Here is a 13,607-nt window from a genome sequence, read left to right as displayed (position 1 = left end):
GGCTTTTTTTTTTTTTTGCCCTCTCAGCTTACCTAACATTTTCTGCTTTACTCACAACCAGACAAAAAGATTAAAATATCTTTATTTCAGCCTAGCAACAACAGCTTACCAATATTGCCTTAAAACATTCACTACTGTAATTTTGAACAAAATGAAATGCAAGTTATATACTTTAGGGATCTTTGTATCAAAGGCAAAAAGAAATATGTAATAATTGGGGCGCCTGGGTGGCACAGCGGTTAAGTGTCTGCCTTCGGCTCAGGGCGTGATCCCAGCATTCTGGGATCGAGCCCCACATCAGGCTCCTCCACTATGAGCCTGCTTCTTCCTCTCCCACTCCCCCTACTTGTATTCCCTCTTTCACTGGCTGTCTCTATCTCTGTCAAATAAATAAATAAAATCTTAAAAAAAAAAGAAAATAGTATGGAACTAAAAAAAAAAGAAATATGTAATAATTATTAAATTAAAAAGCGTGTGTGTGTGTGTGTGTGTGTGTGTATACTTACGCTAATGTCATTAAGAACATTAGATGCCTGTTCATGCTTTAGATTTCCTTTAATGACATGGTATGATAACTCATAAAGAGCCTGCTGGAAATCTGTTGAACATAAAAGAAAGAGTGTAAGAACACAACCTCTTGAACATAAAAGGTAGACCCTTCTGAGGGAAGACCCCTGTATTTCCTACTTCTCAGAATTATAAGTATCAAAAATAATAAGAAAAATATACTTCTAATGCTTTTCTCTAGCAGATTTTTTCCCTTTTACTTTCACAAAAACACAACACTAAAAGTAGAAAATAGTTAACCTTGACTCCACTACTATAACATAACTACTGCTTAAACATTTCCTTCCAATCTTTGTCTGTGTATCTACATATTTTACATATTTGCATTCACAGTGCACATCATTTGGTATTCCGATTCCCCCACAAACACTTTTTAAAGTATTTTCTCATGCTATCAAAGTCTCCAAAATTATTTTCAGTGCATGGAATTCCAGCAGGTGGATATAAACTAATTTAACCATTTCTCTCACCAGCAAATTTCACAGATTTTTCTAAATATATTCAGGTTATAGTCAATGCAATCTCAGGGCTACATTGAAAAGAGACAAAGAATACCAGTCAATATAAAATCAAGTTTTATCCATATCCTACTCTCAGAGAAATTTCTCCCCAAATCTAAACCCTTTCTCCTCTATTTTCATCAGAATTCAAACTAAAATAATTACATACATACATACATAACATGGCAGTTTTATGAGAACTGTCAACCACAAATTGTCTCATTCACTATAACCATAGCTTCCTTCCCTGGAGAAGGAATTTGAGAGGGGGGGGGTGCAGCTAAAGGCTGCGTGAATACCTCCTTCTGGCCATATTTTTCTTTAGTCCTATACACTGAAAACTTTTCCTCCTTCCTCTCATTAAAAGTAGAAAAACAACTGTATGGTGACAGATGGTAGCTATGCTTGTGGTGAGAGCATAGTTATAGAGTTGTTGAATTACTACGTTGTACACCTGAAACTAATTTATTATGCATCACCTGTACTTCAATTATAAAAAAAAGTAAAAAAACAAGTATCTCTAAAAACAGCTGTAAAATAAAGTCAATTTATCCTTCTGAAGGGAATCAAAAATCTTTCAGGGCAAAATAGGAAGTAAAACATCAAATATTTAAAAATCTTCTCCCTTAGTTTGACTACTTGTCATAAAAAAGGAACAGCATAGAAATCAAAACTTTTATCAATATCCCTTTCAACAACCTTTACAATTATTTTACAATGAAATAAATTTGTTCATTAAATTATTTGCTACAGAAATATAGCCAGAGAGCACCTGGGTGGCTCAGTCAGTTAAGCATCTGCCTTCAGCTCAGGTCATGATCCCGGGGTCCTGGGATCGAGCCCCACATCGGGCTCCCTGCTCAGTGGGGAGCCTGCTTCTCCCTCTCCCTCCCCCCACTTGTGTTCTCTCTCTCTCACTCACTCTCTCTCTCTCAAATAAAAATCTTCAAAATAAAAATATTAAAAAAAAGAAATACAGCCAGAGTATACCAATTCCTTATGAAGAATTCATTATTAAACATATTCTATACCTTTTTCATAAATATGCTTTCACTATGCTTATAATAAACTATATAAAAGCTAAAATGAATAGGAAAAAATTTCTATTTGTTAGTATGGTAGAAATATGAGGTCAATTTCATGCTTTCAATTTCCATTAATAAAATGCTTTTACAATAAATAATAATCATTTTTAAAGTTATCCAGGGACACGTGGCTGGCTCAGTAAGTGCAGCACGGGACTCTTGATCTCACGGTTGTGAGTTCGAGCCCACGTTAGGTGTAGAGATGACTTAAAAATAAAATCTTTCAAAAAAATTAAAAACTAGGAATGCCTGGGTGGCTCAGTCAGTTAAGTGTCCAACTCGATTTCAGCTCAGGTCATGATCTCAGGCTCATGCAACTGAGCCCCGCATCAGGCTCCACACTCAGTGGGGAGTCTGCTTCTCTCCCTCTCTCTCTGCCCCTCCCTGCTCTCAAGTGTGTGCAACCTCTAAAATAAATAAATAAAATTAAAGTTATCCAGATAACTAAGTTAAAAAAAAAAGCTATCACTCTTGGAAGGACAAAACAGCTGAACAACATAAACTAAATTTCCAGAAGAATATGGACTCATAGGAGCTGAGGAAATTCTCGTCTTAATCAGAGAAGATTACAATAGACAACAAATAGCCCAGGTCATTTTGCTGACACTAAATGACATGAAAACAATCACAATGTCATCCACAAAATAGCAAAGGCAGTCCCCATTTCACACGTTTTTAAATGCCCATTTAAATGGTTAGGAACATCTATTGTATTTTAGAAGTGGTACTTTAAGACTACCAAGGCTAACCCCACAAAATCCTGTAAAATCTATACTAAAGTTGAAAAACATTACATTTACAATGTGGAGGAAAACTTAACAAACCTTATAATTATACATGAAAATAAAAGATTTTATCTTAATGCTAACATTCCAGAAAAAGTAGGGTTTTTCCTTTTGCTTATTTTTAGTATTCTCTACACCCAACGTGGGGGCTCAAACTCACGACCTGGACATCAAGAGTCACATGCTCTTCCAACTAAGCCAGCCAGGCGCCCCTCAGAAAAAGTAGTTTTAAGGACAGCCACAAGTAAAAGGGACTTCTAGAGATTCTTAGACATTCTTTGTGGGATCTGACCACTAAAGACACTAGTTCTTGGTTATGTCAGGACTACTCATGTTTATCAGCCATCATTACAGTATCATTTTCCTGGGGGGAAGGGTCTTATAAAAAGGAGAAGTAGTGTGAGCAAAAGAAACAGGGAAGGGAGGGGCAGAAAGGCAAAGGGCTCAGGGAACACTACCCAAACTCAATCCCCCTGAGACAGAACAAAGGAAATTTGAAGAAATGACATTCAGTTAGTTTTCTGCATGGACTACCAATTGGAGCCCTTAGACCAAAGCTCGACTGCTGGCAGATACCAGCCAAAGAATGTATGCATTAAGGAAGCAGGCAAGGGCAGATGAAAGAGCACTGGCAATTCAGTCAATGAGGCCACGCTCGTAACTATTTTTGGCTTCATATGTGAATCAGAACAACCATGCAAATTAACAATAATCTGGTAGTTATTAAAGATCCATACTGTCCCATTTTAAACCGAAGAGTAATTATCCTGTGTTACGCTATTTACAGTTTTCTGAAAATTCTTTCTCTTATTTTACCCACACAAGATTTCAATCACAAACGAGATCAAAGTTAACTGAGAAGTTATAAACTTGTTTTAAACATAGGGAAGAAAAAAGTTAAGTATCCAAGTGCTTTTACGAAGGAGTCTTTCTTTACTTTCTTAACAACTCTGGCAGTCAACTGACTTATTCAAAAGAAAAGGCATTATAGCAACCTCAGAAATCTTTATGAAAGATCATACAACTTTACAAGCAGAATAAATTGGAAAATAAGTGAGGGTACAGGCTAGGAATGTTAAGTCTTAAAACAGGTCTTACCCAAATGACAAAAGAAAAAAAAGGCTCATTTGTTAAAAAATGCTTTCCACTCAAAAATTCAAATGTTCTGGGGTGCCTGGGTGGCTTAGTCATTAAGCGTCTGCCTTCAGCTTGGGTCATGATTCCAGGGTCCTGGGATCCAGCCCCACATTCGGCTCCCTGCTCAGCAGGAAGCCTGCTTCTCCCTCTCCCACTCCCCCTGCTTGTGTTCCCTCTCTCACTGTCTCTCTCTGTCGAATAAATAAATAAAATCTTAAAAAAAAAATTGAATGTTCTTTAAAAAGTATACACTCTAAGATTTAATTTTTGATAAAACAAAAGTAAACTTATCTATAGAAAAACATTGTTTTTAATCTTCTATTCATAAAGGCATGATTTAAATAACTATAATGAATTTTATTTAATCATTTTTTATTTAAAACAGATTACTGGTTATAAATTATTTTTTCCTGATTGAAAAAGCTGTTATGGGTTCTACCCTCACTGAAAGCTACATATGAAAATGCTTTAAACTTACTAGACATAATTGCTTTTATTTTTGCCCCTCCTTTTCTAAATCCAAATGCCTAATTTTAAATTAATAAATGCTAAATAGTAAAAGCCTTTAAAATTAAAATTTACATCCTGTTTAATTACATCTTACTTAATAAATCATACTTGTGATATGTAGTAAACAACTCCTTTGCTTTTAATGTTTTCCATGACAACTGCCTTTAATAAGATCCCCAGATACTACCTAAACATAACCAGCTTTAGTAAAAACACCACCTTAGTTTCTGGAAATTTCCTAGTGCAAACAAGATCAGAATAGTTTTTCCATGCTAGATTTTCTCTTCTGTTTATGACTGATAGCTAGCCTGTGTAATTTTTAATACAGCTATCAACTGCTATTTGGCCAAATATACCATGTCACAACGATAAAAGCCAAGCAATATATGACTATTATGCAGATCAAACATCTATATACAGAAATATATAGTCTCACTGTAACTACAGTTTTAATCCTAACTGTAATATACTCATATAAAGGCTTTATATAATGTGAACTATCTCATATCTTTTGTTTTTCATTCATAACAATTTAACGGAAAACAAAACATCTATTAATTTTGACCACGACGAAAATAATAGCTATGACACTTTTAAAAGTCTTACCTCTGTAAGTTGAACTATCATGGCTTTTATTTTCACTGAGGATCCGGCATAAATGCAAACTAGAATAAAATAGAAATAATCTGCATTCATTTCCAATCCTAATATAGATGACCCTTATAGAGCAAATTACATCAACTAAAAATATTTGGAAATGTATCAGATGTGTTTAAATCCATTAGTTTATAATAAAAATAAAACAAACCTAAAAACCCTAACTGGTCAGAACTGGAGGATGCTAGTAAATCAATTCATTATTTTTGAAAACTGGAAAAGAATAAAAATCAAGCACTTATTCTGCCTTTCTCATATGAACCAATAATTGGTAAGAAATGTCTCTGTACTGAAGTATCTCAGCTAATAAAGAAGGAATGACAGAAGAACATCACCATTTAAAGATCCCTAATAAACTAAAGGATCCAAGCATCTATCAATAGCTGTTTACATCACAAGAGACAACCAAACATTATGTGTGTCCTAATTCTGATGAAAAAATACACCACCCACCTATGACGTTGTCTTTAAGAAAAAAAAAAAAAAGGCCATGAACCTCAATTCGAACTATGTGAAACTCTGTACAGACAATGACCCAGTGTCTTCAACAAATACACTGCAAGGAAAAATTAAAGATGCTGGAGAATCCTCAGGGTAAAAGAGGCTTGAGAGATCTATCAATCACAGTGTTTGGATCCTGTTTTAAACAAGTATTTTTAAAATTAATATTTCTGCGTCAACTGGAGTATTTTATAAAGATCTTATAAACTTTGGGGGTGCCTGGGTGGCACAGACAGTTAAGGCATCTGACTCTTGGTTTCAGCTCAGGTCTGATCTGAGGGTCGTGAGATCAGGCCCCACGTGTCTGCTTGAGTTTCTCCCTCCCTCTCCCTCTGCCCCTCCCCTCTACCTCGCACTCTCTCATGCTCTCTCTCTCAAATAAATCTTTAAAAAAATGATTTTATAAATTTTATAAAAATATATCTTTAAAAGATAATACCAAAATATTCACAGATAAAATGAGAATGGGAAAATGGGTTGGGGTTATAGGTGAAACAAGATTGGCCAGCAGCTGAGAACTACCAAAGCTGATTAAGGATTTCATTAGTATTCTACTTTCTCATCTGTTTGAGATTGTTTCTAATAATAAAGTTTAAAAACAAAAAAACTGAAAATTGAAAAAAAAACTTGTATTTTAAACACCTCTTCATTAGATTAATTTAAATATCGCAAAGAAGGATAGATACACACAATACAGTGAAAAGAGGTATGCTCAACTGGAATTCCAGAAAGGAGAGAGAACAGGGCAAAAACAATTTTTGAAGATATAATAGCCAAGAATTCAATTTTCTAGAACTGAAGTGAAATCCACAACTAGACACATCATAATAAAACTACAGAAAACCAAAGACAAAATCAGTTAACCACCTGAGGAAAAAAAAGACAACATCTTCGGGACTTCTCGACAAGAACACTGAATGCAAGAGATAGACAGATGAAAGATACATCCAGGGGCGCCTGGGTGACGCAGCGGTTAAGCGTCTGCCTTCGGCTCAGGGCGTGATCCCGGCGTTGTGGGATCGAGCCCCACGTCAGGCTCTTCCGCTGGGAGCCTGCTTCTTCCTCTCCCACTCCCCCTGCTTGTGTTCCCTCTCTCGATGGCTGTCTCTATCTTTGTTAAATAAATAAAATCTTTAAAAAAAAAAAAAAAAAGAAAGATACATCCAAAGTGCTAAAACAAAGCATCTGCTCACCTAAAATTCTATACCCAAAAAACATAGTTCCAAGTTCCAAGAAAAGGCAAAATAAGGACTAAAGTTCAGACAAACAATAACTGATTCACACACTAAAATAAACACTTAAGGACTTTTTTACACAGAATAAAAATTATTCCAGAGAGAACTTTACAGCTGCAGCAAGAAATGAGGAAAAAGTGGCAAGTAGATGGGTGATTCTACATGAATATTAACTGATAATAATAGTGTCTTGTGGTATTTAAACATGTGCAGTATTAAATACATAGATAAATGGAAAAATAATATTGAAATACATCAGGACTAATGGGTTTATGCCAAATACACGAAGTTGGTTCAAATTAATTCACCACATTAAACTGACTCTTAAAAATCACACGAGTTCAACAGATGCATAAAAGACATTTGACAAAATTCAACATCCATTCACCATTTTTTAAAAAAAGACTTAAAAATAGGAATAGAAAGGAACCGTTATAATTTGGTAAAGTAGCAGTTCTGATAGTGTGGTTCACAAACCTCTGATCCCCAAGACACTTTAGAGTTCTGCAAGGTCAAAACCATATTCATAATAATACTAAGACTTAATTTCCCTGTTTTGCAATATTAACATTTATACTAACCGTTCATTTCTTTTTTTTTCTTAGAGGGGGAAGGGGCAGAAGGAGAGAGAGAATCCTCAGCAGGTTCCACACACAGCTTGAAGCCCAAAACAGGGCTCAATCTCACAACCCTGAGAGATCATGACCTGAGCCAAAATCAAGAGTCTGACACTTAACCAACTGTGCCACCCAGGTGCCCCTGCACTAACAGTTCAAAATAAAAGGAGGGGCGCCTGGGTGGCACAGCGGTTAAGCGTCTGCCTTCGGCTCAGGGCGTGATCCCAGCGTTATGGGATCGAGCCCCGCATCAGGCTCCTCCGCTATGAGCCTGCTTCTTCCTCTCCCACTCCCCCTGCTTGTGTTCCCTCTCTCGCTGGCTGTCTCTGTGTTAAATAAATAAATAAAATCTAAAAAAAAAAAAAAAAAAAAAAAAGGAAAGACTGCTGGCACCTTAGCACGTATCAAGGCACTTGCACCAAACTGCTTCACTGATTCTTCGTGATCAAGAAATCAAAGGAGGGGCGCCTGGGTGGCTCAGTCGTTAAGCGTCTGCCTTCGGCTCAGGTCATAATCCCAGGGCTCTGGGATCGAGCCCCCGCATCGGGCTCCCTGCTAGGTGGGAAGCCTGCTTCTCCCTCTCCCACTCCCCCTGGTTGTGTTCCCTCTCTTGCTGTGTCTCTGTCAAATTTTATTTTTAAATCTTAAAAAAAAAAAAGAAATCAAAGGAAAGAGGGACACCTGGGTGGTTCAGCTGGCTGAGCATCGGACTCTTGATTTCAGCTCAGGTCATGATCTCATGGGTCCTGAGATCAAGCCTCACATTGGACTCTCTGGTCCGTGGACAGTCTGCTTGTGACTCTCCCCCTTTGCCTCTCCCCCAACCCACATGCACATGTTCTCTCTCTCTTAAATAAAAAAAAAAAAGAAGAAGAAACCAAAGGACAGAATAAAGCCAGTCCTATGTAAGATGTCGCCAAACTATTTTTCATGACCATTCACAAAACAAAAGCCAGTTTCACTTAAGAAGGTACTTGATGGAAGTGGCATCAGCAAGATGGCAGAACAGGAAGCCCCAGGTTTTCCTTCTTCCCAAAGAAACACCAACTCAACAACAATACACATGCCAATTCCCTTCATGAGAAATTCAAAAAGCAGTTTAGAGGCTCCTGTACCCCAGGTGAGCACTAAACCAACTGCATCAAAGCCAGCAGGAAAATTCATGTCACCCTTTCACCACAGTCCCTATTCCTGGCACAGCACCACACGACTGGAAAAAAAAAAAACTCTCAGCTCCCAAATTCCCCCTGAGGATGGAAAGAGAAGACTGGACTTTACATCTAACATTCTGACTTGAGGTAGGGGCTGCCTGAGTAACTAGTTTCTTACCTGAACATCTTGGAGCACAGACAGGACCGTGCATACCCTAGGTGCCTGAGGCCTGCTGACAACAGAAAAAAGCTGGGTGGCAAGCTACAGGTTCAGAGAATCCATAGTACAGCAGACAGAAACCAATGCAGCTCAGCAACGTCTCCCTCAGGGGAGAAAGAGTATCCAACATTCCAGCTTTTGGGGGACTGCCTGAAGAACTGGTTTCTGTTTAGCCTGACCTAGGGCAGTGACAGCACCCAGCCTACTCTAGCTGCCTAGAGACCACCAAGAACAAAAAAGAGCTGGATGGTATGCTGCTACTTCATAGGACCCAGAAAGTACAACAGATGGACACCAAAAGATACAAAAGAGTACAAGCTTCTGGAAAAAAAGACACTGGAAAATTCCTTTAATGTGGAATCTACAGACATAAGTCCAAAAGACACATCCACAGAAAAGGTTTGAGAAGCTCCCAGAATCTATAGCCAGGCTTATTTTTTTTTAAGATTTTTTATTTATTTATTTGACAGAGATAGCCAGCGAGAACACAAGGGAACACAAGCAGGGGGAGTGGGAGAGGAAGAAGCAGGCTCCCAGCCAAGGAGCCCGATGTGGGACTCGATCCCGGAACACCGGGATCACGCCCTGAGCCAAAGGCAGACGCCTAACGACTACACTACCCAGGCATTCCTATAGCCAGGCTTATTGGTAAAGGCCTCTCCCTGTACTAAGCAGATCCACAAAGACTGGGAGAGAGGAGTGTTTTTTAAATACAATCATACAAACAACAAAATTTAAAAGAACATAAAGAAACAGGGAAGAGGCCCAATAAAAGGAATAAAATGAGTCTCCAAAAGCTGACCCTAAAGAATTAGAGATGTATGAGTTACCTGACAAAGAATTTAAAATAACCATCATAAAGATGCCCAATGAGCTCAGGAAAATGATGCATGAATAAAATGAGATTTTCAATGAAAGAACAGAAAATGTTTAAAAGGAACCAAACAAATTTTGGAGCTAAAGAATGTAATAACTGGGGCCCCTGTCTGGCTCAGTCAGTACACCATGAACCTCTTGATCTCAGAGTTGTGAGTTTGAGCCCCATATTGGGCATGGAGCCTACTTAAAGAAAAAAAAAAGACTGTAATAACTGAACTGAAAAAAAAGAGGTTCAACAGCATTTATGGATAATCACATGCAAAAGAATGAAATTAGACACTTATCTTACATCATACAAAAACCAACTCAAAATGGATTCATAAATTTAAGAACCAAAACTGTGAAATTCCTAGGAAAAAAACACAGGGGAAAAGCTTCATGACGCTGGTCTTGACAATGATTTCTTGGATGTGACAACAAAAGCAAAAACAGACAAGTAGAACATGAAGCTAAAAATTGTATGCACAGCAAAGGAAACAATGAGCAGAATGAAAAGGCAACTTATGGAAGAAAATACTTGCATACCATATATCTGATAAGGGATTAACATCCAAAATATATAAGGAACATCTATAATTCAATAGCAAAAAAAAAAACCAAGCCAATTAAAAAAATGGGTAAAGAACTTGAACACATTTCTCCGAAGCAGACATACAAATGGCCAATAGTTACATGAAAAGATGTGTAACATCACTTATCAGAGAAATCAAAACCACAGATATCACTTCTGTAAGGATGGCCACTATCAAAAAAACAGAAACAACTGATAAAGGAGTTATCCAAAATATACAAAGAGCTCTTAAAATTTAATTTAAAAAACAACTTAAAAATGGGCAAAAGACCTTAACAGACACCTCACCAAAGATATACAGATGGCAAAATAAGCGTATGAAAAGGTGCCTTACATTATATGTCATCACAGAAATGCAAATCACAACGAGATACCACTACACACCTATTAGTATAGCCAAAATCTGGAACACCGCCAACACCGAATGCTATTAAGGATGTGGCACAACAGGAACTCTCAATCATTACTGGTGGAAATGAAAAATGGTATAGCACATTTGAACTGTTTGGTGTTTTCTTATAAAACTAAACACACTCTAACGTTATGATCCAGCAATCTCACTCCTTGGTATTTACCCTAAAGAAGTGAAAACTTACGTCCACACAAAAATCTACGCATAGATGTTTACAGCAGCTTTATTCATAATTGCCAAAACCTGGAAGCAACCAAGATGTACTTCAGTAGGTGAATGGATAAGCTGGTACATCTAAACCATGCAATTATTCAGTACTGAACAGAAATGAGCAATCAAGCCATGAAAAGACATGGGGGAACCTTAAATACATATTACTAAGTGAAAGAAACCAATCGGAAAAGGCTATATAGTGTATATTTCCAATTATATGACATTTTGGAAAAGGCAAAACTATGAAGAGAGTAAAAAGATCAGTGGTTGCCAGGGGTTGGGGGTAGCCAGAGAGATGAACAAACAACACAGAGAATACTCAGGGCAGGGGAAATACTCTGATACTATAATAGAGGATACATATCAGTACACATTTATACAAACCCACAGAATATACAACACCAAGAGTGAAGCCAAAGGTAAACCATGAACTTTGGGTGATTGTGATGTGTCAACCTAGATTCATCAATTTCAACAAAGGTACCACTCTGGTGGACAATGTTGAAAATAAAGGAGATAGGTATACATGTGTGGGGGCAAGGGGTAAATGGGAAATCTCTGTACCTACCTATTTTTCAGTTAACCTAAAACTGCTGTAAAAAAATTAATTCTTTAAAAAAAAAACAGAAAATAGCAAGTGATGGGGAGGATGTGAAGAAACCAGAACCCTTGTGAATTGTTGGCGGAAATGTAAAATGGTGCCGCAACTATGGGAAACAGTATGGAAGTTCCTCAAGAAATTAAAAATAGAACTACAGGGGCACCTGGGTGGCGCAGTCGTTAAGCGTCTGCCTTCGGCTCAGGGCGTGATCCCGGCGTTCTGGGATCGAGCCCCACGTCAGGCCCCTCCGCTGGGAGCCTGCTTCTTCCTCTCCCACTCCCCCTGCTTGTGTTCCCTCTCTCGCTGGCTGTCTCTATGTCAAATAAATAAATAAAATCTTAAAAAAAAATAGAACTACAATCCAGCAATCCCACTTCTGGGTATTTACTCAAAAGATTTGAAATCAGGATTTCAAAGAGGTATTTGCACTCCCATGTTCACTGCATATTATTCACAATAGCCCACAGGTAGAAACAACCTAAATATCCATCAACAGATGAGTGTATAAAGAAAATGTGGCATATACATACAACCAAATATTATTCAGCTGTAAGAAGGAATTCCTGTCATATACTACAACACAGATGAGCCTTGAGTACAGTATGCAGAGTGAAATAAGTCACAGAAGCATAAATACTGCACAATTCTGCTTATATGAAGTATATCTAAGGGAGTCAAATTCATAGAAGCAAAAAGTATAATTTCAATGGTTACCAGGGACTAGAGGGAAAGAGAAATGGGGAGTTGCTATTCAATGGGTATAAAACTTCAGTTACACAAGATGGAAAAGATCCAGAGATCTACTGTACAACATTGTGCTTACCTCTAACAATATGGTACTGTTCACTTAAAAATTTGTTAAGGCTGATTTTGTTATGTGTTTTTATCTATAATAAAAAAATGTGCTTGATGAAGTAGTAAAAAATATTAATTTAATTAAATCGGGAGCCCTGAGAACACATCTTTTTTTAAAAAACATGTATTTTAATATTCTATGTGACAAGATGGAAGGTACACATAAAGCATTTCTGCCATACACCAAAATACTATAGTTGTCTCCAGGAAAATCACTTAAGCAACTGTTTAAATTGTGAGCTAAGTTAGCTACTTTTTCATAAAACGCCATTTTTACTTGAAAGAACAACTGACAAACAATGGTTATTCAGACTTGGGTCTTTGGCAGGCGTTTTCTCAAAAATGAACCAACTGAGCCAGTCACTTCAAGGAAAACAACTGAGAGTATCTGTTGCCAATGATACAAAATGTGAGGTTTCAAACAAAAATTCAAATACTGAAAAACTTATAGCTGCCACCATGGACTTGACTAGATCCCAATTCACAAAAAAACTTTCCTGATTAGTTCAGTGATGATACTAAAGAATGTGGGGGTTTTTTTAATTTAATACAATGTACCGTGTCAATATTTGGAAGAGCTGCATCATTTAGTGAACCAGTATTTTCCAACTGACCAATGCATGATGTTGCAAAACAATGCATGGGTAAAAGTTTCCAAGTAAAAGACAAATGCATTTTAATTTAACAAAGTACAAAAAGTTCACTGATGTGGTTTTGGATTTGGCATTGCAATAAACCATTAAGAAACTACCACTTGACAAATTTTGACATGATACCAAAGAAGAATATCTACAATTATCTGAAAAGACTATTAAAATTCTCCTCCTTCTGCCAACTATTTATCTGTGTGAGGCCAGATTTTCTTCATATACATCATCCACAACAATACATTGCAAACCCTACTTCATAGCACACATAAAAATCAACTCCATTTAGATAAGGCTTAAAAATGAAAAGCAAAATAATACGTTTCCAGAAGATCATACGAGGATAAGTTCATTTGCCTTGGAATGGGGAAAACACTGCTTAAACACAAAAAACTACTAATCATAAAGCAAAAGATCAATAAATTTGACATTAAAACAATAACTTCTGTTCATCAAAAATCACC

General features: G+C 37.1%; 1 protein-coding gene across 7 annotated transcripts in view; it reads right to left on the bottom strand.

The window, feature by feature from the left end:
- THOC2 (THO complex 2) overlaps positions 1 to 13,607 on the bottom strand; it is a 118,494-nt gene that overhangs the window by 96,463 nt on the left and 8,424 nt on the right. For 6 of the 7 annotated variants that reach the window (XM_040628354.1, XM_040628327.1, XM_040628343.1 and 3 more), the window contains exons 2-3: positions 5,191 to 5,249; positions 507 to 598 (exon numbers count right to left, since the gene is read on the bottom strand). In XM_040628354.1, the coding sequence (XP_040484288.1) occupies positions 507 to 598; positions 5,191 to 5,249 (151 nt within the window). The remainder of the gene's footprint in view (positions 1 to 506; positions 599 to 5,190; positions 5,250 to 13,607) is intronic. The other variant, XM_040628351.1, reaches the window with a different exon arrangement.

Source organism: Ursus maritimus (assembly GCF_017311325.1).
Source record: "Ursus maritimus isolate PB19 chromosome X unlocalized genomic scaffold, ASM1731132v1 scaffold_X1, whole genome shotgun sequence".
Taxonomy (NCBI): Eukaryota; Metazoa; Chordata; class Mammalia; order Carnivora; family Ursidae; genus Ursus; species Ursus maritimus.
The sequence above is the reverse complement of the archived record's forward strand: the minus strand, read 5'-3'. Positions and strand labels throughout refer to the sequence as shown.